This window comes from Corvus hawaiiensis, chromosome 1 (assembly GCF_020740725.1).
Source record: "Corvus hawaiiensis isolate bCorHaw1 chromosome 1, bCorHaw1.pri.cur, whole genome shotgun sequence".
Taxonomy (NCBI): Eukaryota; Metazoa; Chordata; class Aves; order Passeriformes; family Corvidae; genus Corvus; species Corvus hawaiiensis.
The window spans coordinates 97920100-97944824 of NC_063213.1; the positions used below are offsets into that span (position 1 = coordinate 97920100).

The 24725-nt window shown below is 69.8% G+C and overlaps 4 protein-coding genes across 5 annotated transcripts; 3 read left to right on the forward strand and 1 right to left on the reverse strand.

Annotated features, from left to right (window-relative positions):
* Nucleotides 1-700: 700 nt before the first annotated feature.
* On the reverse strand, nt 701-15071 carry HDAC5 (histone deacetylase 5). The gene is made up of 27 exons (XM_048322047.1): nt 15035-15071; nt 13545-13658; nt 11035-11109; nt 9342-9544; nt 8791-8923; nt 8533-8647; nt 8320-8447; nt 8101-8232; nt 7371-7477; nt 7087-7215; nt 6525-6756; nt 6194-6381; nt 5623-5828; nt 5102-5400; nt 4445-4578; nt 4247-4367; nt 3814-3863; nt 3637-3744; nt 3446-3501; nt 3282-3369; nt 3075-3194; nt 2886-2983; nt 2357-2475; nt 2146-2279; nt 1882-1966; nt 1557-1710; nt 701-807 (listed from the first exon to the last, which is right to left on the reverse strand). The coding sequence occupies exons 2-27, from the start codon at nt 13564-13566 to the stop codon at nt 768-770; spliced, it is 3276 nt and encodes a 1091-aa protein (XP_048178004.1). The 5' UTR covers nt 13567-13658; nt 15035-15071; the 3' UTR covers nt 701-767.
* A 247-nt stretch (nt 15072-15318) lies between these two features.
* On the forward strand, nt 15319-19640 carry HROB (homologous recombination factor with OB-fold). 2 transcript variants are annotated; one of them, XM_048319762.1, is made up of 10 exons: nt 15319-15405; nt 16227-16277; nt 16402-17169; nt 17525-17608; nt 17742-17882; nt 18123-18231; nt 18309-18394; nt 18786-18890; nt 19025-19217; nt 19352-19640. In XM_048319762.1, the coding sequence occupies exons 1-10, from the start codon at nt 15343-15345 to the stop codon at nt 19423-19425; spliced, it is 1674 nt and encodes a 557-aa protein (XP_048175719.1). In that variant the 5' UTR covers nt 15319-15342; the 3' UTR covers nt 19426-19640. The 2 variants fall into 2 exon arrangements, with proteins under 2 accessions (XP_048175719.1, XP_048175729.1); XM_048319772.1 differs by lacking the exon at nt 15319-15405 and adding an exon at nt 15886-15988.
* Nucleotides 19641-19738: 98 nt separating this feature from the next.
* Nucleotides 19739-22239, forward strand: ASB16 (ankyrin repeat and SOCS box containing 16). The gene is given in 7 exon segments (XM_048319785.1): nt 19739-20157; nt 20159-20191; nt 20193-20286; nt 20617-20884; nt 21157-21649; nt 21728-21841; nt 21933-22239. Coding segments are annotated over 7 exon segments (1371 nt in total). The 5' UTR covers nt 19739-19974; the 3' UTR covers nt 22119-22239.
* A 392-nt stretch (nt 22240-22631) lies between these two features.
* Nucleotides 22632-24693, forward strand: TMUB2 (transmembrane and ubiquitin like domain containing 2). Its single transcript, XM_048320013.1, has 3 exons — nt 22632-22685; nt 22955-23755; nt 24071-24693. Exons 2-3 carry the CDS (start codon nt 23274-23276, stop codon nt 24438-24440), a joined length of 852 nt encoding a protein of 283 aa, XP_048175970.1. The 5' UTR covers nt 22632-22685; nt 22955-23273; the 3' UTR covers nt 24441-24693.
* Nucleotides 24694-24725: the final 32 nt, after the last annotated feature.

Below are 24725 nucleotides of genomic sequence, written 5' to 3' on the forward strand. Positions count from 1 at the left end.
GGGGTGACAGAGGGATGGGAGAGTGGGGGACAGGGCTCGTCCCTTTGTCTCGTGTCCCCATCCCAAACGGGGAGGCCGAAGGGAAAAAAAAAACCCAAGAAAATTAAGAAAACCCAAAATGAAGGGAAATTAAGGCATTAAAAAAAAATCCTTACTTAAAGGCACGAATATTTCCCATCGCCTCCCCTGGGGAGGGACAGACGCCGGAGCCAGGGAGGGAACGAGGTGGGGGAGACACAAAAATAGGAGGAAATAAGGAAAAACCCCTAAAAAAAATATCTTGAGGAGCCCCGGGGGGGATCCGGGCAGTGCCGGGGGGACCCGATGGACACGGGGGGGACACGGGGGGGACACGGGGGGACGGGGGGGACAGGGAGTGCTGGTGGAACCGCTGCTGCACAAGAGACACGACCGCAAACACCGCGGGGAGCCGGGGGGCACAGGACGGGCAGGGGGATTTTTTTGTGTTTTTCTCCTCTTTTTAATAGAAAAAGAAAATATTTTCCTCTTTTTTCTGGTTTTCCTTTCGGTTTCTGCCTTTTTTTTTTTTTTTTTTTTTTTGCCCTTTTTTTAGTGTTTTTTTTGTTGGTGTTTTGTTGGTTTTTTGTGGTTTTTTTGTTGGTTTTTTTGGTTGGTTTTGTTGTTTGTTTGTTGGGTTTTTTTTTTCCTTTTACTGTGATTTTTTTTTTTTTTTTTAATGTGTGTGTGTGTGTGTGTTTTTCATCTCTTCCGGGTGTTCCTCGGTTTTTCCGGATGATCCGGGCGGGTCAGAGCGTGGGCTCGGCCTCCATCGGCTCCTCCGCCGGCCTGGACAGGGGAGGGACACGCCAGTGTGGGGGGACACGTGAGGGACACCCCCCGGGACACGCCTGGAGCCGAGTGTGGGACACGTGTCCCCCCCAGGGTCACACCCCGCTCCCTGCACCCCCCCAGGGTCACACCTGGCTCTGTGTCCCCCCCAGGGTCACACCCAGTGTCACACACCCCCCCCCGTCCCCCCCAGTGTCACACCCGGCTCCATGTCCCCCCAGGGTCCCCCCCAGGGTCACACCCAGCTCCCTGCACCCCCCCAGGGTCTCCCCCAGTGTCACACCCCCCCTCGTGTCCCCCCCAGTGTCACACCCGGCTCCATGTCCCCCCAGGGTCACACCCAGTGTCACACCCCCCCCCCTCGTGTCCCCCCCAGGGTCCCCCCCGGCTCCCTGCACCCCCCCAGGGTTCCCCCAGGGTCACACCCAGCTCCGTGTCCCCCCCAGTGTCACACCCGGCTCCATGTCCCTCCAGGGTCCCCCCCAGGGTCACACCCAGCTCCGTGTCCCCCCCAGGGTCCCCCCCGGCTCCCTGCACCCCCCCAGGGTCACCCCCAGGGTCCCTCCGAGTGTCACAGCCCCCCCCGTGTCCCCCCGGGGGTCACACCCGGCTCCCTGCACCCCCCCTGTGTCCCCCCCAGGGTCACACCTGGCTCTGTGTCCCCCCCAGGGTCACACCCAGTGTCACACCCCCCCTCGTGTCCCCCCCAGGGTCTCACCCGGCTCCCTGCACCCCCCGGGCCGTACCTGGGCTGGGGGTCTGCCCCGCCCTGCTCGGCGCCCACCGACAGCAGGGCCATGGCTGTCACCGTCTCGGCCTCCTCGGTGTCCCCGCGCTGCGCCTCCAGCAGGGACCGGCCCACAGTGGCCGCGAAGCGCCGGACACAGCCCCAGTGCTGGCCTGAGGGGACAGCGAGCGGACACGGCTGGGACGGGCCCGCGGACACCCCGCCTGCGTGGGACCCCCAAAGAAGGGACAGCCCGGGGAACTCCCAGGGACCCCTCGTGCCCCCCGTGACGGGGTCAGTCCCAGGGACCCCTCGGGGACCCCCCGTGCCGCCCCCATTCTCACTCTGGATCTCGATGACCTTCTCCAGCGTGGCCACCGCGTTCACGTTGGGCTTCTGCTGCAGGAGGGCCGGGTCCAGGGGCTCCAGCTGGGGGGGAACACCCTGTCAGACCCCCGAAACTGCCACCAGCACCCCCAAAGCGAGGGCAGGGACGGGACCGGAGCCCCCCACCAACCAGAGGAGGGAAACTGAGGCATGGCACGGGGTGTGCGCCCCAATACAGCCCCGGGGAAAGGCTGGGGGGTCCCCGGGGGTGTCCCCTGTACCTCGAGGCCGAGCAGGGCGGTGACGCAGGCCTCGGAGGCGTCGCAGATGGCCGTCAGGTCGTGCCCCCCCTCCAGCGCCAGCACCACCCGGCCCCCCGCCAGCATCATCAGCTGCTTCGTCAGGTGCCCGAAACCTGGGGGGCACCGGGGACAGGGTGAGGGGTGGCCGGGCCGGGGTCCCCTCCCCGGGACAGCCCCGGACCCCACTCACACTTGGCGGTGACAGAGTAGCCACCGAGCGGGGACAGGTGGCCTTCGACGGCGTCGAAGCCGGCAGAGACCAGCACCACGTCCGGGGAGAACTCGTTGGCGATGGGCATCACCACCGTCCTGGGGGCAGCAGCGGCTCGGGACCCCCCCAGGGCTGGGGGAGCCCCCCAAGAGGGCAGGGACCCTTCCCAGGGGGTAGGGAACCACCAGGATACAGGGACACCCCTCAGGACATGGGGAGCCCCCCAGGAGCAGGGACCCCCCCAAGGGCTGCAGAGACCCCCCCAAGGGCTGCAGGGACCCCCCCAGGATCCAGAGGAGCCGCTGGTGCAGGGACCCCCCTGCTGCACAGAGACCCTTCCCCCAGCACACCGGGACCCCTCCCTGGGACAGAGCCCCCCCAAGGGCTCAGGAACCCTCCCCAGGACCCCGGAATTCCCACCAAGCCCCCCTCAATGCCATGAGGACCCTCCCCCCAGGACACAGCGACTCCCCCCGAGCCCGGACCCCCGAGGGTCCGGCCCCCCCACCTGAAGGCTGTCAGGTACTCCACGTCCCCGATCGGGGGGTCCACGCCGCCGGTCCAGGCGATGTTGATGTTGTAGCCCACGCCCAGCCCGCTGCCCACCTGGGCACAGCCACAGGTGACCCCCCCGTGCCACAGCCAGGGCCGGGGGGGGCACGGGGAAACCCCCACCCCCCCAAATTCCCCCCGGTACCTCCTCGGGGGCCCCGCTGCCCGGGAAGAAGTTGCCATCATCGTAGCGGTGCAGGGAGATGTAGAGCACGTGGGGGTCGCTGTAAAAGGCCTGCTGGGTCCCGTTCCCGTGGTGGATGTCCTGGGGGGGCACCCGTGACATCAGGGACCCCCCCACGCCCACCCACGGGGTCCCCAAGGCCTGTGGGGCCCCCCCGTCCCCCCTTACCCAGTCCACGATGAGGATCCTGCCCACGCTGAGCCGCTGCTGCAGCAGCTTGGCCGAGATGGCCACCGAGTTGAAGAAGCAGAAGCCCCTGGGGACAAGGGACAGGGGACATTGGTGGAGGGGGTGGCCCTGGGCGGGGGTCCCGGCCCTGTCCCTGTACTCACATGGCCGTGGACTCCTCGGCGTGGTGGCCTGGGGGGCGGATGACGGCGAAGCCATTCTGGGGGACAGAGAGGGACACGGGTGGGACACAGAGGGGCACAGATGGGACGTAGAGGGACACGTGTGGCATCAGGACACGAGTGGGACAGGGGGACACGGGCAGGGGGGCAGAGTGACAGTGACACGCGCTCACCTTGACCTCACCCGCGGCCACCTTGAAGGCCAGCTCGAGCAGGCAGCCCACGGCCGTGCGCACCGCGCTGGACGAGTGCAGCTCGTTCCACACCGTGTCACTGTCCACCTGCGGGGACACCGGGGGTCAGCGGGGCACGGCCACCCCGGGGACACCCCCCCGTGCCCCCAGACTCACCCCAATGCCCCCGCACGGCAGCACCGTGTACGTCTTCGGCGTGATGGGACCTGCGGGGTCAAGGGGTGATGGGGACAAGGGGACACAGGGGTCCCGTGGGATAAGGGGACCTCTGGGCACCCCAAAGGATTGGGAACCCCGGGGAACAGGGGAATCCCATGGGACAAGGGCACCCTTGGGCACCCCAAAGGATTGGGAGCGCCAGGGGATGAGGAGCCCGCGGGACAGGGGGAACTCCAAGGGATGGGGAAACTCCAGGGGACAGAGGGATCCCATGGGACCCCTGGGCACCCCAAGGATTGGGACCCCCCATGGGACACGGACTCTGCTGGACACCCAAGGGGCTGTGGACCCGCAGGGGACAGAGGGATCACAAGGAACAGGGTCAGCTCCAAAGGGGGGGTCCCAGGCATCGGGGCCCCCCAGCACCCACCCAGCAGCTTCTTGCTGTCCAGCTTCTGGCGGTTCAGGGGGCTGGTGCCGTAGAGCAGCGCGTGGTGCTCCGAGTGCACCGTCTGGATCTCCTCCAGCGTCGCCTTCCTGCCCCGGATCCGCTGGGGACGGGCACAGGCTGAGCCCCCCGGGCTCCCCGCGCCACCCTGGCCCCCCCGGGACGCGGGGACCCCCTCACCTCGCACTTCCCGAGCAGCCCCGTCTCCTGCAGCCGGGACCAGATGCTCTGGATGCGCCCGGCATGCTCGGGGTGGATGGTGGTGTTCCCACAGGTGCACTGGTGCTTCAGCATGAACGTGTCGTACACCACGCCTGGAACAGCAGGGCTGGCACTGCCACCGGGACACCCCCGGGGAGGGGCAGCCCCGGGAGAAAGGGGCATCCCATGGCATATGGGGACCCCTGGGCACCCCGAGGTGTTGGGAACCCCAGGGGACACAGGGAGTCCGTGGGACTGGGGGACACCAGGCACCCCAAGGGATTGGGAACCCCAGGGGACAGGGGGAACCTAGGGAACAGGGGGACCCCTGGGCACCCCAAGGGATTGGGAACCCCAGGGGACAGGGGGAACCTAGGGAACAGGGGGACCCCTGGGCACCCCAAAGGATTGGGAACCCCAGGGAAGAAGGGAATCCTATGGGAGAGGGACACCAACAACCCCACCAAGCAATGGGACACTCGCGGAGGGACACGGGCATCCCTGGGGTTTCACATGGGACACGAGCCCCCCATGTCACCCTGAGGGACGCAGAACCCCACGGGACAGGGACCCCCGACCCCCCCAAGTGCCAGAGCACCCTGCAGCACAGCCCCCCCAGCCCCCCCAGCGCCGTACCTGTGGTGAAGAGGTGCTTGGGGGGCCCCTCGGGCGGGGGGGGTTTGACGCTGGCAGGGGACGATTGGGTTCGGGCGAGGGCGGGGTGGGGCAGAGCCAGGACCCCCAGGGGGGGCGCGGGGAAGAGCTGCAGCGGCACCTCGGGGTACATCTGGGGGGACCCCACCCCGTCAGCCCCACGGCCCGGGGGGGGGCGAGGGGAGGATGAGTCACGGCAGGGGACAGGGGGGTCACAGCGCGGGGGTGGCGGGGACAGGGGACAGAGGGGGGGATGAGTCACCGACCCTTCCGAGTCATCGCTGCGGCAGCGCGGGGGGGGCCGGGCCCCCAGAAATGGGGGGGGGGGGACACAACACGGCTGGGAGGAGAGCAGGGGGCAGGGGGTGCTCGTGCTGGAGTTTGGGGGGGACTGAGGGAGCTGGGGGGGTTTGGGGCCCCCCGAAGTCTCACCTGCTTGTAGGTGACCCCCAGCTCGGTGATGTCGGGGTCCCCGGTGGCCTCGGCCTCGTCCCCGCTGTCACCCGGCTCCTGGCAGCCCTCGGGGTCCTGCGGCTGCTCCGGGGGGTCCCCGGGCTCTGGGGACACGAGGGCGAGGGGGGGGCCGAGGGGGGGGCCCGGGGGGGCCCCTCTCACCCGGGGGGGGCGATTGCTGCTCCGTCAGCTCCTCCTCTGTCTCCTCGGGGTGGGTGGGGGGCTGCCGGGCCAGCTCCCCCCCCTTGGGGAGCAGCTGGGGGCACGGGGGTAAAGTGACCCCCCATGCCCCGTGTCTGCCCCATGGCCCCCCTGTACCCACCCCGTGCCCCACAGTCACCCCACGCCCATCCCACAGCCACCCAGTACCCACCCACCCCACACCTATCCCATGTCCCAGCCACCCCACAGACCTTTGCCCAGTCCTTCCCCAGTTTCCCCTCTCCTGCCTCAGTTTCCCCTGCTTGCAACGCCCCCTCTGCTGTATTTTGGGGGTTAGTGGTGCCCCACAGCTACCCGACACCCCCAGCTCTGCTTACGCCCCGTGCCCCATTCCCACCCCACACGCCCCCCATGCCCACCCAGTGCCAGCTCCATGCTCCCCCCGTGCCCCCGGCCCACCTTGCCCAGCTGGACCTGCTGCTTGTCGAGGAAGTGGTGCTGGAGGGGGCCGTGGGGCAGGGCCTGGGGGCTCTGGGGCAGCGGGGACGACTGGGTGCGGCTCAGGGGCCGGTGTCGCGGCAGTTTGTTCCCACGGGGACCCCCCCCGCGCTCCCCCGTCACCAGCGGGGACTGCCCGTGCAGGGGCACTGCGGGACACGGGGTCAGCGGGGCTCCCCACGGCCCCCGAGCCCCCCAGTGCGGCTGGGAGGGAGGGTGGGGGGCTGTAAGTGGGGGGAACTGGGGAAGGACGGGGGAGAACTGGGGCAGGGCTGGGGTCCCGGGGTCTCACCAGCAATGAGGGTGCTCTGCTGCCGCGCCTGCTCCAGCAGCAGCACGTGCTGCAGCAGCGACGGGGGCCCGGCCGGGGCGTCTCCGTCCAGGGCCACCCCCAGCAGGCACCCCGGGATCGAGGATGTGCTCAGGAACTTCCCGGTGAGGGCGGCCCCGGGGCGCAGCGGGGACACCCCCGGGGGCACCCCCGGCCGCTCGCCCTCCGCCTGCGGCGACAGCTTGGGGGACGCCTGCGGGACAGGGGTGGCACTGGGGGTCCCCACGTTGCCCCAGGGGTGCCAGGTGCCTGTGCCACCCCTGTGGGGTCCCCACATCCCCGCTGTAGGGTGCCAGGTGCCCATGGCATCCCGCACTGTATCCCCATACCCCTTCCATGGGGTTCCAGGTCCCAGGGCTGCCCACCATGGGGTCCCCATGTCCCCGTGCCCCCAGGGGGTCCTCACATTCCCTCTGTGGAGTTCCAGGTCCCCATGCCACCCCCCGTGGGGTTCTCGTGTCCCTGCCATGGGGTGTCAAATCCCAGTGCCACCCGCCACAGGGTCCCCGTGCCCCGCACTCACGGGGAGGTGGGCGCTGGTGACGGTGACAGTGGCCTGCAGCCCCAGGGACAGGTTGGGCAGCGACGGGGACGTGTAGAGGCTGAGCTGGGCCCCGTCCAGGGCCAGGGCGCGGGGCTGGGGCAGGAGCTGCTGTGGCACCACACGGCAAACACGGCATCAGCACACGTGCAGGGACGTGACACGCCATGGACACGTGTGGGGACGGGTCACACCATCAACACGCTCACAGGCCCCCTGCACACACGTGTCCCTGCCCCTGTCCCCTGTCCCCGGCCCGGCTGTACCTCACTGTGGATGTTGGGGACAGAGGCGGCCAGGCCGTTGTGGGCACCGTGGGAGCTGTTGGGGGAGCTGGGCCCCGACCCGGGGGCGCTGCTGCAAACCGACGACACTGCGGGACATGGGGTGTCACACACGGGCACGGGGACACGGGGTGTCACACACGGGCACGGGGACACTGCGTGTCACACACGGGTACGGGGACACGGGGTGTCACACACGGGCACAGGGACACGGGGTGTCACACACGGGCACGGGGACACTGCGTGTCACACACGGATACGGGGACACGGGGTGTCACACACACAGGGATGGGGACACCGCGTGTCACACACGGGCACAGGGACACGGGGTGTCACACACAGGCACGGGGACACTGCGTGTCACACACGGGTACGGGGACACGGGGTGTCACACACACAGGGATGGGGACACCGCGTGTCACATACGGGCACGGGGACACGGGGTGTCACACACGGGCACGGGGACATGGGGTGTCACACACGGGCACAGGGACACGGGGTGTCACACGCAGGGATGGGGACACTGCGTGTCACACATGGGCACAGGCACTGACCCCCCACCCCACGCACACGCGTATGCCACACCAGCCCCAGCAGCCACGAGAGACCACGGGGGCTCCGAGGAACCAGCCGGCATCTTGGGGACACCGAGGCGGGCAGCGTGTCCCACCCACGAGCCCAGCCCGTGTCCCCAGGCGTGTCCCCGACGCACCGGTGATCTCGACGTGGCGCTTGCGGAAGGCGCTGAGCACGGAGCCGTCGCGGCGCCGCAGGAGGGGGCTGCTCCTCCGCTCCGCCACCTTCTGCTTCAGCCGCGACCGCACCTTCAGGTTGGGCTCCGAGGCTGGGGACCCCAAGCGTGTCACCCCAAACGTGTCACCATCACCCCCTGCGGGTGTGTCACGCCCCCCGCCCCCCCACCCGCACCCACCGGTTTTCCGGAGCGGGAAATCATCCCGGCCGTCGTAGGTGCCGAGGAGGGGGAGCTTGTAGGATGGGGGGGTCCCCGGGCTGCCAGTCTGGGGGGGGGAACTCTGGTCCAACGAGGTGTGGTGAGCCCTGGGGGGGCGAAGGTGGCAGAGACCCCGCTAGGACAACTGGGTCACCCCCACGGGGCTTTGGGGGGGTCCTGGGGAGCACCTACCAACATTTGGGGTGCTGGGGGAGGGAATGGTTGGGGGGGCCAGGGCCCGGCTCCTTCGTCTTGCTGAGCAGGAACTCCTGGAGCTTCAGCTTCACCTCCGTGCTGGCAATGGCACCTGGGGGCACGGGGTGGGGGTCAGCATCCCCCACAGCCCCACAGAAACCCCCAGATCCCCCAGTCCCACCATTCCCCCCACCCCACAGCCCCACGCCCCACCCCGGACCCCACTGTCCCCAGCCCCCCCGTGCCCCCACTCACTGTCACGGCCCCGGTCCTTGGGGCGCAGGCTCTGGAGCTGCTCCAGGCGCTGTTGCTCCAGCTCCTGCCGCTCCCGCTGCCGCTGCTGCTCCAGCTCCTGCTGCCGGCGGGCGGCCAGGGCCTCCTGCTGCTGCTGCGGGGCGGGGGGCACCGGGATGGGACCCCCGCGGCACGGCACGGCCCCCCCCTCCTCCTCACCTGCCCAGCGCCCCGGGTGACACCCCCAGCCCCAGCGCCCCGAGGAACAGGGTGGCCCCTGGCCCTGACACCCCAAATGTCCTCCGAGAGCTCCATCAGCCCCGACCAGCGCTGCCCCACAGCTCCGGCCCCCCAATGGCTCCATCACTCCCAGTATCCCCCCAAACGGCTCCATCAACCCCAATATTCTTCCCCCAGTAGCTCCATCATCCCCAATACCCCCCAAAATCTCCATCCCCCCAGACTGGTGACACCCCACAGCCCCATCATCCCCAGTATCACCCCCAAGCGCTCTGTAACCCCCAGACCCACGACACCCCAGACCCCCATCACCCCCAACCTGCCCCACACACCTTGAGGTGCTTCTGCAGCTGGACCTGGTGCTGGCGGGTGAGGTGCTCGTGCTGCTTCTGGAACTCGGCGAAGAGCAGCTGCTTCTGGAGCTGCTGCTGCTGCTTCAGGGCCACCAGCTCCCGCTGCAGCTGCCGCTCCCGCGCCGCCGCCAGCCCCGCGTCCACCCCCGCCTCCGGCCCCGGCCCCTCCGGCCCCTCCGGCCCTGCCGGACACGCCGGGTCAGGGGGGAAAAGGGACTGGGGTGTCTCGGGAATGGTGGAGGTGGCTGGGAGTTGTTTCAGCGGCAGTTCTGGGGTGGTCCAGGGATGGGGGGGGGGGGAGCTGAGAGTGGTTTGGGGGTGTCCCAGGGGTGATGGGGGGGGGGACCTCGGTTAAGGGGCGCTTTGGGGGTGTTCCAAGGATGGGGGGGAGTCAGTGCCGGTTTGGGGGGGGGGAGCTGGGGGTTCTTTTGAGCAGTTCAGGGGCTGCTGGGGGGTGACAAGGATCAGCCCCTCCCGGGAAGCCCTCGGGGGTCTCCCCCCAGCTCCAACCCCCTGGATCAACCCCCACCTCTGTCACCCCCCGCTCCCCCCACAACAAATACGGGGCGGCCCCAATCCAAACCCCTCCATCTGCAACACACACCGAGCAACCCAGAGCGCTGCAGGGGGGACAACACCGACACCCCCCTCCCCAAAATCCCCCCCCAGCAACCCCCGGGGGGCACAGACCCCCCCTCTCCCCCCCCCCATCGGCAAAGGACAGGGGACGCAGGAGCGGGGGCGGGGGCCTGTCACTGTCCCCACGCAAACAGGAAGGCGGGGGCGGGGGGCACGCGGTGCATGTTAATGAGCCCCCCCAGCCCCAGCCCCCTCCACCTGGCGCGGCCGCGTCGGGCACTGACGTGTCCCCGCACGGACCCACGGACGTCACCGTGCGCGGAGGTGGGGCACCCCCGCCCCCCAAGGACAGCCAGCCCCCCCAAACCCGCCAGTGCCCCTCGCCAGCCCCCCCCCCCCAGCGCCAATCAGCCCCCCAAGAGAAGCAGCACCCCCATATCCCAACCAGCCCCAGTCCGTGCCAGCCGCCCCTTGACACGCGAGAGGGGCGCACCCAGCCCCCCTCGCTCGCCCCCCCCAGTTCAGCCCCGGAGGGTTTGGCTCTCCCGGGGGTATTTGGGGGTACACAAAGCCCCCCAAACCTGCCAGCCCCAGTCCGGGGGTAACCAAAGGACCCCGGTGGGTGTTGGGGTGCAATGGGGGGGTGTCAGCACCCAGCCCTTGGGGGGGCTAAAAATAGCCCCCGGAGGTGCCAACCCGGCACTTTGGGGTCAGTGGTGGCTTTGGGCCGGCTCTGGGCTGGGGCCACCACCCTGCGGCCCCCTCGTGCGGGACAGGGGCTGTTTAACCCCTTGCTGCCCAAACCGAGAGGTCCCCGCGGGCACAATGGGGGTGTCCCATGGAATGGGGACACGGGAGGGGCTGGGGATCCGCCATGGGGCCAGCACCCCCAGGGCCGGGGCACCCGGCCTTGCACACTCGGCCTTGCACACGCATTTGTGCAAGGGGGGGGAGGCTCTTCCTCTTACACACCTGAACACACTCGTGTTCAGCAGCTCCCCCCTTGCACACCCCTGCAAACTTGGGGGGATGTCACCGGGTTTGGGGCGGTGTCACCGGGTTTTGGGGGCACGGGGGGCCGGCCCCCACTCACCTGGGGCGGGCAGGGAAGCGTGCAGCGGGACACGGGGCAGGAGCTCCAGCGGGGGCTCACGGCCGGACCCCCCCTCTGCGGAGAGACACCCGTGACCCCCTGAACGGGCTGGGAACTGCAGGGGGCTGGGGGCCACGTGCACCCCCAAACCCAACCTCAGCTCCCCAAATCCCCCCTCAGCAGGTGGGGATGCGGAGATGCTGATTGGGGGTCATGGAGCATCCCTGGTTTTTGGGGTGATGGGAGCAAATGCAGCCTCCCCCATTCAAGGCAGGGCAGGGCTGAAGGGCTCACCCACGCCCCCTTCATGCCCCCCCCCCCTATCCAGGCTATTCTCTCCGGCGCCTGGAAATAGCCGGCGCACGGGAGGAGCCGGCTATAAATAGGGAATTGTGCCGGGGGGGCCACAACAGATCCCGGGAGGGGATGTGCTGTGTGTTCCCCCCCGACACCCAGCTGCACCCCTGAGCTGCCCCAGGGGCTGGAGGACACGGGCTGCCCTAGCTTGGGGAGGCTGTGGGGGGCCTGGGGTCCGCACGACCCCCCCACCTCCATCCCACACCCCCACATCCCCCTAATTGCCAGGGACGTTAATCCGCATCAGCGCTGCCGGGAACAAAACCTGGGATGTGCCGAGGGGGATTAACCCCCACTTCGGGAAGATGAAGGCAGACGAATCCCCTGCCCCACTCAAGACCCCCTGACTCCCCCAACAAGACCACCCCAAGAGGGGCTGGGGGGGGCACACATGCCAACTCAGCACATTCCCCGCCGGATCAGCCCCAAGGGGCTCTGCAGGGCCAAGCCGGGGGGGTGACAATGAGCTGAGGTGTGGAACCCCCCCTTTTGGGCTTGGGGACCTCCCCCCAGTTACGGGGACCCCCTGGCGTCCCGGCCCTGCTGCCCCGGCCGTGCGTAACCCCCCCGGCACCGCCACGTTTATTTACCACGCGTTAATCCCAAGCCGAGACTTTTAATAGCCGGGATATTTCTGGGACACCCCGCGCCCCCCCCGCTGCCCCCCCCGGGGTGCTTTGGGGCTTGACGTCAGCCCGGCTATTTCTGGTGCTGCCAGCGGGCAGGAGGCCGCGGGAATGGGCCCTCCTGGCTCCCGGACCCCCTTCCTGGTGGTCGGACCCCCATTCCAGCTCCCAGACTCCTTTCCTGGCTCCCACGGCAGGGCAGAGGGGTGACCCGGCCCGTGGAGCCCCCTCCAGAGGTGGTGGCACATCTGGGGGTTGAGGGGATCCTCAAGGAGATGGGGGGAGGGGGGGATGGCGGGGACCCCCAGGAACTCCAGGAGGGAAGCGAGGGGGCTGTGCCCGGGACGGTACCGGGATGGAACCGGCACCCACGGGACCCCCCGGCTCTGGGATGAGCCTGGGAAAAGGCTGCGACTGAGCAGCCCTGGGGGTCACAGAGCCCCCAGGGGTTGATTGGGGACCGCGGAGTGCAGGGGTGGCCTCTGCCACATCCCCGATGGCCCCAGCCCAGCTGAGACCTGCCCAACTCATCACAGCAGCCAGAGGGTCACAGCACCCCCGAGGGGCCCCCACGCCCCCCCAGACAGACCCAAAGCCGGGAGGGGACCCCAAGGAAAGCGCCCCAGGGACGGCGGAGGCGGCCAGGCCGTGTCCCTGCGCCGCCGTGTCCCCGTGCCACCGCGCCGCGTGCCAGCCCCGTGCCAGGCACGGCCGGGCGACGCTCCAGCCCTGCGGCCGCTCCAAAAATACCGACGGGCGGCTCGGGGGGGGGGGGTTGGGGACAGAGGGGACACACACCCCCGTCCCCAACCGGCGGCGAGTCCCTCCAGCGGGACACGGGGCTCCGCCACCGCCCCGGGCCTCAGTTTCCCCTCCAGAGGCCGCGGGTGTCGCCGCTGCCGCGTGTCCCCTTGGGGGGGGGGGGGGGATGAGCGCGTCCAGATGTCGCCGGAGTTCCCACCGGGATAATTACAGGGCGGCTCTGCCGGGGAGCCAGCGGGAGCTGGGACAGCGCGGGCACGGCCCTCGCGGTCACCACGGCTGTCTCCACGCGTGGCACCGCGGGGACCCCAGGGGGCCGCGGGGACCCGCCCCCGGTGGCATAAAGAGCCACGTGTGAGCCGTGCCACGACGGTGACGGGAGCTGTGCCTCAGTGTCCCCTCTCAGCGGGAGGATGCCGGGGGTCTGGGAATGCCGAAAGGGGCGGTGGCACGGGCTGGGATAATCGGGGGAGGGGGTGGTGGCACGGCTCCGGTGCCCGCCGGTGCCCGGGCACCCCCCCGGTGTCCGGGTACCCCCGTCTGGCACGGATGTGCCGTGCTGGGTAGAACATTGCCGTGGCCCCCAGTACCCCAACACCTGGTGGCTGCCACAGTGAGGGGCTCCAGGACCACAGCAGGAACGGGGGACACGGCTGCGTGTCGGGGGACACGGCCGCGACCCGCGTGTGCAGAGGGGCGGGTGGCCGGTACTCGGTGCGGTGCCCAGCGGGGTGCAGCCCCCCGGCCCGGGGTCCCGGGTCTCACCTGTGTCGCTCTGGGGGTCCATGGTGGCCGGCGGGTGCCGGGGGGGCTCGGAGAGGCGCGTGTCCGTCAGCGCCGGCCGGGGCACCGGGGCTGTGCCCGCGCCGCCCGGGAGCCCTGCGGGACCAAGCGCCCGTCAGCACCCCGGGACCCCCAAAATCTCCCCCAGCATCAGACGGGGGGGTTGGAGCCCGCACTGAGCCCCCCCGAGCATCCACCCGAGGCAGGATGGGGCCCCACTCCCCTCCGCTGCCCCCCGGGATGGGGGGCCTGTGGGCACCCCCAGAAGGGACCTGGGGGGCTCGGCACCGTTACACAAAGCTCCGCAGAAAAAGGGGGGGGGCCTGCAGAGCGGGAGCCCGGGGGGATGGCGGGGAAGGACCCCCCGGCCGCGCCACCCCACAGGGACACGGATGGGACCCCCCTAAGGACGGAGGGGGGACACGCGCTGATCCCCCCGCGAGGTCCCCGGCGCTGCAACCCCCCCGAACCGAGGCATCGCCCCGAGATGGGGGTCTGGGGGTGCCGCCCCTGAGGGCCACGCGGCGGGACGGACCCCACGGGGGGGACACGGCACTCGCGCTGCCGGCAACGCCGAGCCCGGCGCGGTGCAGCGGGGCCCCCCCGCCCCCCGCCCGCGGACGGGCCGCGCTGCGGAGCCGCCGCCGAGCCGGCGCACGGGCCCCCGACACTGCAGGAACCCCGACCCTGGGGGCCCCCCCAGCGCAGGGACCCCCCCGCTGCACCGTGCAAAACCCAGCGCACCGGGACCCCGACCCGCACCGAGCCCCCCGAACCGCACCGGGCCCCCCCCCGACCCGCACCGGGACCGCTCATTGCAGGGCCCCGCCGAAGCGCACCGGGACCCCCCAGCCGCACCGGGATCCCCGAAATTGCAGGGCTCCCCCGAGCTGCACAGGGCCCCTCCACACTGCAGGGCCCCCCCATTGCACGGGCTCTCCCCCCTCGAGCCGCACTGGGACCCCGGAATGCACAAGATCCCCCGATCCGCACCGGGGTCCCCTCTTGCAGCCCCCGCACCGGGACCCCCACTGCAGCCCCCCCCCGACTCGCACTGGGCCCCCACTGCAGCCCCCCCAAACCACACGGGGGTCCTTATTGCAACCCCTCCCGCGAGCCGCTCTGGGCCCCCACTGCAGCCCCCAACCCGCATGGGGGTCCCCCCATTGCAGCCCCCCCCCCCCCCCAAACCCGCACAGGGGTCCCCCACTGCGGGCCCCCCCCCGCTCCGCACGGCGCAAAGCCCCTCAGCCCGCGCCCCCCAACCGCACAACGGCCCCGCACTGAAACCCACCCTCACTGCACGAAGCCCCCCGCCTCAAACCGCACCGGACCTCCGGAACTGCAGCCCCCCCGCCACTGCACGGAGCCCCCCGGGCCCGCACGGGAGACCCCGACACCGCAGACCCGCCCCCCGCCGCGGGCCCCCGCCCCGATCCCGCGGCCCCGGCGCCCCCCGGGTCCCCCCGTACCTGGGGTCCCCCCGGTGCCGCCCGGCGCGCGCCCCGCCGCCCCCCCGCCTCCTCCTCCATCTTCGCCGCGCGGCCCCGCCCGCCCCGACAACAACATTCGGTGACGTCACTCCAGGTCACGTGACGGCGCCCGGCGCTAAAAATAGCCCCGCGCGCGGCCCCCCTCCCCTAAAGGGGCGGGGCCAAGAGAGGGGGCGGAGCCTAACGGGGCCTTAAAGGGGCCGCGGGGAGAGTGAGTGTGAGCGGCTGTCGGTGTGTGAGGGGCTGTCGGTGTGAGGGTACGCGTGTGTGGGACAGGGCGACAGGCCATGGCGCGCACCCCCGGAGCTTGGTGTGCAACCGCGCTTGCACAGGAGTGCGTGAGCACGCAGGTGTGAACATGCGTGTGCAACAGGCCGGCCGGCGGGGCACACGCGTGCTCTGTGCCCGTGGGCAGCTGCACTTCAGTCTGGCACACACGCGGGACACAGGGCACGGACACACGCGCGTGCAGGACACACACACACACATGTACAGGATGCACAGGCACACACGTGCGTGCAGGACACACAGACACATCCGTGTGCCCTTGCCGGCCGCAGCACCTGCTCATGCCCTTGCACACGCGCGTGTGTGGGTGTAGCAGGCCCGGGGTGGGGGGCTACTCAGCCTGTGCCGCGGGGGCGTGCGGGAGTGAATCACACCGGGCCGGGGCCGCGCTGAGTCACCGGCATTGCCTCGGGGCCCGGCCGGGTGACGCGGGGGCACACGCGTGTGCACATGTGATACGCGCGAGGAAAGGGAGTGCGTGGCCCTTTAAGGGGCGCGGCCGCGTTTCCTGCCCGCCGCCAGGCGGCGCGCGGCGCCGCAGGGGAAGTTCCGCCCCTTCCCCGGGGCCCGGAGTTCGAGTCCCGGCCCCGCCGCTTCCGCCTCCGGGGCCGGGCCGGGGAGGGGAGGGGTCGCGCCGCTGCCATGGTAACGGGGCCGGGGGGACGGAGGCGGTTTTGGGGGTCCCCTGGGAGAGATCTGGGGTCTCCACGGCGGGGCCACGGAGGGCCCTCACAAAGGGATCTCCGAGGGCCCCCGCGGGCTGAGAGGGGGCAGAGGCGGGGTCCCCTCGGCGAGGTGCGGGATCCTCCCGGGGGCCCCTCACCGAGGGTCCCGCCAGCTTGTTGTGTCCTTCCCAGTCCCATTCTTCCCCCTTTTCTCACAGTCCTGCCACTTCCAGAAGCTTTTTGGGACCGACGGGGAGCTGGAGGACGAGGTGAGGGACCCCCCCAAGGGCCTGGGGCCCCCCCGGAGCTGCGGTCCGCCCGGACCGACCGAGCTGGGTGAGCTCTGGGCAACACACGGAGCTGTTTGGATTGCCGGAGTTTGTTTTCCCGCAGGATTTCCTCTCCGCTGTGGAAGATGCAGAGAACCAGTTTGTGATCCCCGGGCATTCCTCACCCAGCGTCGTCCCAGTTCATCCCAGTAAAGCCCCCACCCTGCGGCCCCTCGCCGGGCAGGGCGGGTTCCAGGGACCCCCATCCCGGGGAGCAGCGCCCCAGGATGAGCTGGACAATGACCTTTTCCTGGCCGCCTGCAGGGAGCTGGAGGGTCCCGAGGTGCCGGTGGGGGCCGGCGCTGCCCCGCTGCCCTCCAGGCACCGCGAGAAGCCCCCATGGAAATGCCCAGGGAAGGAGAACACTCAGGAATGTGGGATCCCCAAAAAGCTCAGGGTGGGAGAGGAGCTGGTCCCTGGCTCCGGGGGGGTGCAGGACAGGCAGGGCCCCCTCCCCAGTCCCAAACTGGTGCTGCGGCCCAGCGCGGCCAGTGCCTGCACCCCCAGACCCCCCCCTTCCGTGGGAAAGCCGGGCGGCTCCGGAGGGTGCATCCCTGCTCCGGGGGCTCCGTCCTTGAGGCCTGTCCGAGCATCCCTAGGAGGGAGCAGCTCCTCGGTGCCCCGGACCCCCCCAGCACAGAGCTGCCCCCAGCCCTGGCTGCCCCCCGGGCCCCCCTCAGGCCCCCCCGGCCCCCCGAACCCCCCCGTGGTCACCAACCACCTGGTGCAGCTGGTGACAGCGGCCAGCAAAGCCCCCGGGGGACCCCCCCGAGCCCCCCCACGCAGGGAGAGCCGGCGCTTCCCGGGGCCCGCCGGGATCCTGCCCCAGCAGGTGGGGAATGGGAACAGGGGTGGGAACGGGGTAGAGATGAGGGTGGGATTGGATGGGGATGGGGACAGCATGGGAACAGGGATAAGGATGGGATAGGAATGGAATGGGGGGGGGGTAGGATGGGAATGGGAACGGGGATAAGGATGGGATGGGAATAGGATGGGGTCAGGAATGGAATGGGGGGGGGATAGGATGGGAATGGGAACGGGGATAAGGATGGGATGGGAATAGGATGGGGTCAGGAATGGAATGGGGGGGGATAGGATGGGAATGGGAACGGGATGAGGGCTGGGATGGGATGGGAGCAGCAGGTGAAGCGATGCAGATCCCTGGACGTCTCCCCCTCTCCCACAAGCACTCCGGGAAGCTGCTGGAGAAGATCCTGGTTTCTGCTCCCCAAACTCCGGCCCACGGGGCCGTGGCGAAGCCGCGGGCTCAGGTAACCCCCCTCCCACCTCTGCTCCGGCACATCCCGGTGGGAATCCCAGCAGCACTGCTGGGGCTCCCAGAGCAGGGTGCTGGGTGGGGAGGGAGCCCTGGGGCTCCATGACCATGGATGTCCCCAACTCCAGGCCCTGCCCAGCTCCCCACTGCCCACGGAGGAGGATTTTGGGAAGGGGCCCTGGCTGGCCATGAAGACGGAGCTGGGGCTGGATGAGAGGGACCCCGGCTGCTTCCTCCACACCTACAGCGTGGTCATGGTGCTCCGCAAGGTGAGGGCGGCCCAGGATTCGGCTTCCTGCTCTTCCCTCACCCCTCAGAGCTGCTTTTAGGGCTGGGAATCTGTGGGGAGGGGGCCGAGCTGGGCTGAGCACAGGCATCCACGTCCCCACGGGTGACGAGGGTCGTAGAATCCTGGAATATCCCACACGGGAAGGGACCCACAAGGATCATGGAGTCCCAGCTCCCAGCCCTGCCCAAGGTTACCCCAAAATCCCCGTTGTGCTGTGCAGGCAGCCCTGAAGCAGCTCCCAAAAAACAAGGTCCCCAGCATGGCCGTGATGATCAAGACCCTGACCAGGAGCAGCGCCGGCGCTGGTGCCGTGTTCCGGGACCCCACAGGTGAGTGGGGCCGTACCTGTGCCCAGCTGGGGTCCCGCCTGTCGCTCCGGGGCTCACGGTCCCATCCTCGTTCCCAGGGGAGATGCAGGGCACGGTGCACCGGCTGCTGCTGGAGCAGAGGCAGAGCGAGCTCCGCGCCGGCTCCGTGCTGCTGCTGAGGCAGGTGAGGAGAGCTGGGGGCTGCTTATCCCACAGGCAATGGGATCCCATCCCAGGGGAATGCGGTGTGGGGAGCTACGGGGGCGGTGACACAGCACATCACCCGTCCCGTTCCCAACCCCGTCACACCCTGGAGTTGTGAATGTAAGTATTGGGATAAGGGGATAAGAGGCACTAGGGTGTTCATGGGGTACATCACCGTTCCCATCCTGTAGCACCCAGGGACTGCAAATATAAATAGGAGAAAAAGGTCTCCCACAGTTTCGCACCTCGGGTTTTTCTCAAGCGTTCCTAAAATTTCACCCTTTATCCTAAAATTTCCATAAATAGGGGACTGTAACTTCGGGGTGTTATCTGGGAGCTGGCTCTACCCCCTCTGTCTGCCCTCTCTGCAGGTGGGGGTCTTCTCCCCCTCCCACCGCAACCACTACCTCAACGTGACCCCCAACAACCTCCTCCGGATCTTCCCACCGGAGCCCGAGGGCTGCTCCCCCCGGCAGGTGAGGGGGGACCCTGCTGGTGGCCCTGGGGAGGTGCTGGGACCCCCAAAGGGGTCTGGGCTATGGGGACCCTTGGGAGGAAGGGGGAGGGATGGGTAAATGCCCCAATAATTCATCCCTGCTGGGTTTTGCAGGTCCCTGCCCAGGCTGAGCTGATCCCGGACCCCCCCGCGCAGCCCCCCCAGGGTGTCCTTGCTCCTGAGGATTGGGGACACTCGAGGACAAGTGGACACAGTGCAGAGCAGCATCCTGGGGGCTTCTCTCTGCATCCACCAAGCTCTGGTCCCAGCTGGGAAGAGCCAGTGGGAGCGGATGGATGTGACATGGGTGAGTCAGACCCACTCTGGGAGGGGAGGAAAAGCTCCATGTCCTGTGGAAAACAGCCTGGTTCCCAACCTGAACAATTCCATGATCCCATACACACACAAAACTCATGGGTCCCATCCCGCTGTGCCCTGCAGATGACCTGGATGGGCTCCTGGGAGAGCTGCCTGAGGATTTCTTCTCGGCCTCGGCGCAGGCTGACTGCGGCTGAGCCCGGCGGCTGCTGGTGAGGGTGACGGTGCCGAGGAGCAGGTGACACACCTGCCACCCACCTGCTCCTCTCCCTGCGTGTCGGTGGTGTTTGTTGTGGAGCTGAGAGCTGGGGACACCCGGGGGGGTCACAGCCTCAGCGCTGTCCCCACTGCTCCGGGCACTCCGGCCCCTCTCGCTCCCAAACCTGCATTAAAGGGCTGTTTTGTTTCTGCATCACCTTTGTCCTCGTGTGTCACCCCTCTGTCCCTTCCCGGAGGGTCTCTGCTCTCCCTGGGCAGGAGGGCCATTCCCCCCAGGGTCTCACAGCCCCGCAGGGTTGGGGGATCCCCAGATCCCACCCCGTGGGACGTCCCCACCTCGCACCCACCAACAGGTTAAACTCCCCGGCACCCCGTGACTCTGTTTACCGCCCAGGAGTTATTTATAGGGCCCCTGGCTCTGGGATTTGATTCCACATCCGTGTGTGGGGCGCAGCCCTATTTATAACCCCCCAGGCGCAGGGCGCCGGCCGCTGCCCCCCAGATCCCTCTGCCCTCCCGGGGTGCCCATGGCCCACGAAACCTTTGCCTTCAGCTCCTCGGCGCTGCGCTCGCTGCGGCTGCAGCGGGAGCTGCTGGAGCGGGAGGATCGCCGGAGAGCCCTGGCCCGGGAATCGGCCTCGCGCCGCTTCCTGCCCGGGACCCCCCGAGCCCCCCCGAGCCCCCCCCGGCGGCGCCAGTTCTGCCGGGACCCCCGCCGTGCACAACGCCCTCTACGCCGGAGACCCTGCCGCGCGTCCAGAGCATCTTCAGGGACGAGGCCACCGCGAATTTGGTGTTGGAGATGGTCAGCGAGGAGCTGGTGTGGTCACCGGAGCAGGGTACGGGGCCGGGGGTGTGACTGGGGGTCCTTTCTTCCTTCTCCCTTCTCCCTTCCCTCCGTTCCCCTGCAGAATGAGTGGGGAGCCAGGAAAAGGAAAGGGGGTGTCGGGCGAGGGTGCAGCTCCAGGCAGGCTGGGGGAGCAAGGCTGGCTGCTCCAGTCTGTGGGTGAGGGGGGGTCTGGTGCAGGGTGGGTGTGCAGGGCAGCCCTCACGGGTGCCCCACTACTCCCCCCACCTCCGGCAGGGCTGTGGGTGGGTGGGGATGGGTGAGGGGGGGTCCGGCAGGGTTGGGCTATCCGTCAGCCCCCCGTGCCCGCTGACCCCCGCAGGGCTGTGGGTGCTGAGCCCCCGCCGGCAGCACACCTCTGCCCTGCGCATCGCCGCCGCCCGCGGCTACGAGGACTGTGCCCGGCACCTGCTGCTGCGGGGGGCGGCCGTGGACGCCGTGGTGGGGGACCGGGCCCCCCTGCACGACAGCGTGGCCGCCCCCCACCCCAACTGCGCCCGCCTGCTCCTGGCCTTTGGTGCCAACCCCAACGTGCTGAGCGCCGACGGCTCGGCCCCGCTGCACCTCTGCACCGCGCCCCACAGCCTCAGGTAAGGGGGGCACCTGCATGGGGGGCTGGCCAGGGTGGGGCTCATCTGCATGAGAGGCCCCGCCCATGGATTCGTCACTCCTGCCCACGCAGCCTGGGAGCCAGGGGCCTGTGGTGTGTCCTGCGGGGGTCCCTGGGGTGTCCCTGGGGCTGTTCCGTGGGAGCCAGGGCTCTCCGGTATGTCCTGGGGATGCCCCTAGGGGTATCTCACGGGAGCCAAATCTTTCTGGCGTGTCCTGGTCGTGTCCCCTCACCCTATTCCCTCCGCTCCAGGTGCGCAGAGCTGCTGCTGGCGCACGGGGCGCAGGTGAACCTGGGCACACGGGACCGGCAGGTGACAGCCCTGCACGTGGCGGCGCGCCAGGGGCTGGTGGCCCATGTGGAGCTGTACCTGCACCACGGCGCCGACCCCTCCCGGCGCACCCACCAGGGCGAGACCCCCCTGAACGCGGCGGCCGCCGCGGCCGAGCGCCCCGAGGACGCCGAGCGGTTCCTGCGCGTGGCCGAGCGGCTGCTGGCGGCCGGCGCTGACCCCCGGGCCGCGGGGCGCAAGGGCCACACGCCGCTGCACAACGCCTGTGCCAACGGGCACCCCGCGCTGGCCTGGCTGCTGCTGCGCCACGGCGCCGATGCCACCGTCCCCAACGGCGCCGGCGACACCCCCATGGACTGCGCCCTCCGCGCCGTGCACGAGTACCGGGAGCAGCGGCCCGAGGAGACCATCGCGCTCCTGCTCGAGCACGGTGCCCTCCCCGCGCACCCCAAGGTGGGGAACGGGGCTGATGGGGGCACGGGGTGGTGGCAGTGGCGGTGTCACGCCTCGGTGACACAGCTCTGCTGGCAGATGCTCAGGCTGTGCTGCCAGCACCCGCCGGCGCTGGAGGTGATGCTCAACGCCTACGACCGTGTGCCCCCCGCCGACGGCTGGGTGGAGACCGTGCCCCCCGAGCTGTGGGAGGTAAGGGGGTGTTCTGGAATGTCCTGGGGGGTCCTGGGCTGTCCCCGTGTCCCAAGCCCAGCTAACTGACCCCCGTGTCCCCCACGTGCAGGAGCACCAGGAGTTCTATGCCTCGGCCGTGCGCATGGCGGGACAGCCCCGGCGGCTGCAGCACCTGGCACGTGTGGCCATCCGGCATCACCTGGGTGCCCGCTGTCACACCGCTGTCCCCAGGCTGGCACTGCCGCCTCCCCTGCGCTGCTACCTCCAGCTGCCCATCGAGGGGCTCATCTCCTGAGGGCACAACATGTGTCCCCGCTGGTGTACCTTTCATGCGTCCCCTCCACGTCCCCCACCGGCCTCCGCTTGCCGTGTCCCCCTCGTGCCCTGGTGTCATTAAAGGACGTGGCAGAGGTGGCTCTTGGGGCGTCTTTGTCCCTGTGCGACCCGCGTGGGCAATGGCAGCTGCTGCGGGTGCCCGGGGACTGGGGCGGGCAAAGCCAGGGGGTCACAGGTGGCAGGGAGGGCACAGATGGGCCCTGGAGGATGTGGGCACTGGGGAGGGGGTGGCACCGCGGCCGGGGGGCGTCAGGCCCCGGGGGGGGGTGGGGGGGGGGTCAGCCCGGGGGTTCCCACGCGGCTCCCGAGGCCCCGCCCCGCCGGGCCCGTGACCACGCCCCCCACAGACCCCGCCCACCAATGGCCGCGTCCCTCTCGCTCCGCCCCTTTGGCCACGCCCAATGGGCGTGGCTCGTGAGCGCGGCCGTGACGCGCCGCGCGCGCGCCCGCCGCCTCCTCCCGCCCCCTGGCGGCGGCGCCCTGTGACGTGGCGCTTCCGGCGCGCGGGCGGCGGCGGCGGGAGGCGGTGAGTGGTGGGGGGGGACACCCCGGGACCCCCGGGGATGGCGGGGACACCCCGAGACCGCGGGGGCTGACAGGGACACATCGGCACCCCCCGGAATGGCCGGGGATGGCAGGGTCGCACCGGGACCCCCGGGGCTGGTAGGGACGCCCGGGACACACGGGGACCGGCAGGGACACACCGAGACCCCCGGGGACGGGCAGGGACTGCCCCGGTTCCTCCCGCCCCGCGGTGCCCAGGCCCCTCTAACCGCATCGCTCTGCTCCGTCCAGGTCGGGGATGGCCTGACCCTGCCCCGCCGGGCACCGAGGGGCTGCGGGCGCCTCCGGGAGCCTCCGCCGGGCCCGGTAAGGTGAGCGCAGCGCTGCCGGTTTGGTCCCTCGGAAGCGAGGAGGAAAATCCGCAGCGAGGAGCTCCCGTCTCTGCGGATCTGCGGGCACCGGGAGCAGCCCCGGGGTCTGTTCTGAGCCCGAAGGTGGCACCGGGGCAGCCCCCGGGATCCCCGCTGCCGCCGCACAGCCCGGTCACACCGGGCACCGGGAGATCGAGGCGGGGATAAAGGTCCCCGGCTGAGCGGGGGGGGTCCCGGAGATGGAGCCCCCGGCCGCCCCCCTCATCCTGGGGGTGGGGGACGAGGTGACGCTGGTGGCCGGGGTGGCCGTGCTGGTGCTGGCGCTGGTGCTGGCCTGGCTGTCCACGTACGTGGCCGATGGCAGCGGCCAGCTCCTGGGCACGGGGGACGCGGCCGTCATCCGCCTCGGGCCGCTCCCGTCCTACGCGGGGCCCGCGGGCGCGGCCGAGGCCCCGGAGCCCCCCAGGGCCCCCGAGAACGCGGAGGAGAAAACAGAGGAGGAAGGGGGGGCGGCGGCACAGGAGGACAGCGGGAGCCCCCCCGATCCCGGCCTGGAGCAGCTGCTGGACGTGCGGAGCTTGTCCCAAGGCGCCGCTGAGCCCCGTGCCCCCGGGGCAGGGGACGTGTGCCCCGGCCTCATCAAGATCCGCCTCAAGTTCCTCAACGACACCGAGGAGGTGGCGGTGGCCCGGCCCGAGGACACCGTGGGGATTCTCAAGAGGTGAGTCCCGAGGGACAGGGGACATGGGGAGCACTGCCGGGTTGGCAGCACCCCCTCCCCAGCTCCTGTACCCCCCCCCCCCCGCAAACAGCCCCCTCCCACAGAACGGGGGTGGGCTTTTATTCCTATTGCTGTGCCAAAAATACCGAGGGGTGTGGGCTTTAAAACAACGAGTTTAAAAGAGACGGCGTGGTGGCAGTACTATTGTGTTCCCCCCCGAGCTGCCCCCTCCCCGTTTAACAGGGGGGGGCTTTCCACCCAGGTGGGTCCATGAGCGCCGTCTCTGCCCCCTCCAACCTCTTCCCTCCTCCGCAGCAAATACTTCCCGGGCCAGGAGAGCCAGATGAAGCTCATCTACCGCGGGCAGCTGCTGCAGGACCAGGCGCGGACGCTGCGCTCGCTCCGCATCACCGACAACTGTGTCATCCACTGCCACCGCTCCCGGGGGGCCACCGTGGCCACCCCTGCCCTGCCCGAGCCCAGCCCCGCCGGCCCCGCAGCCCCCGGGCTGCCCCTGGGCGGGGGGAGCCTCATGGTCCCCACAGTCATGGTGGTGCTGGCACTCGGGTGGTATTTCCGCATCAACTACCGGCAGCTCTTCACAGCCCCGGCCACCGTGTCCCTGATCGGTGTCACCGTCCTGGTCACCTTCCTGGCCTTCGGGGTGTATGGACAGGCGGGATGAGGCGGGAAGGAGCTGGGGAGGCACCACGCTGTCCCTGTCCCCATGCTGTGGGAGCTCAGCGTCCCAGCCTTGCTGCCGGACTTTACCTCCCAAAAAGGGGCTGTGCCCCCCCCCAAACTCCATTCCCCCTCTCCCAGCCCCAATCCCAGCTCCAGGGGAGTGGGACAGCACTGGAAAGGGCCGCGGCTTCTTCCCAAGGACTTTTTAAAGCAAATAAAGGGTGTCAAGGCACCCCAGTGGTCGCCTTCCTGCCCTGGGGGCTGCTCACTCTCTCACCCACCTACA

What these genes read in the sequence shown, in the direction of transcription:
- HDAC5 (XM_048322047.1), bottom strand. Translation starts at nt 13,566, where the DNA reads ATGGACCCCCAGAGCGACACAG. An exon ending in GAAGGTCATCGAGATCCAGA is followed by an intron (nt 1,711 to 1,881) that starts GTGAGAATGGGG and finishes CTGTCCCCTCAG; the next exon opens with GCCAGCACTGGGGCTGTGTC. An exon ending in GGGGCAGACCCCCAGCCCAG is followed by an intron (nt 808 to 1,556) that starts GTACGGCCCGGG and finishes TCCCCTGTCCAG; the next exon opens with GCCGGCGGAGGAGCCGATGG.
- HROB (XM_048319762.1), top strand. Translation starts at nt 15,343, where the DNA reads ATGGCGCGCACCCCCGGAGCTTGGTGTGCAACCGCGCTTGCACAGGAG. An exon ending in TGGTCATGGTGCTCCGCAAG is followed by an intron (nt 17,883 to 18,122) that starts GTGAGGGCGGCC and finishes TGTGCTGTGCAG; the next exon opens with GCAGCCCTGAAGCAGCTCCC. An exon ending in AGGGCTGCTCCCCCCGGCAG is followed by an intron (nt 18,891 to 19,024) that starts GTGAGGGGGGAC and finishes TGGGTTTTGCAG; the next exon opens with GTCCCTGCCCAGGCTGAGCT.
- TMUB2 (XM_048320013.1), top strand. Translation starts at nt 23,274, where the DNA reads ATGGAGCCCCCGGCCGCCCCCCTCATCCTGGGGGTGGGGGACGAGGTG. An exon ending in ACCGTGGGGATTCTCAAGAG is followed by an intron (nt 23,756 to 24,070) that starts GTGAGTCCCGAG and finishes CCTCCTCCGCAG; the next exon opens with CAAATACTTCCCGGGCCAGG.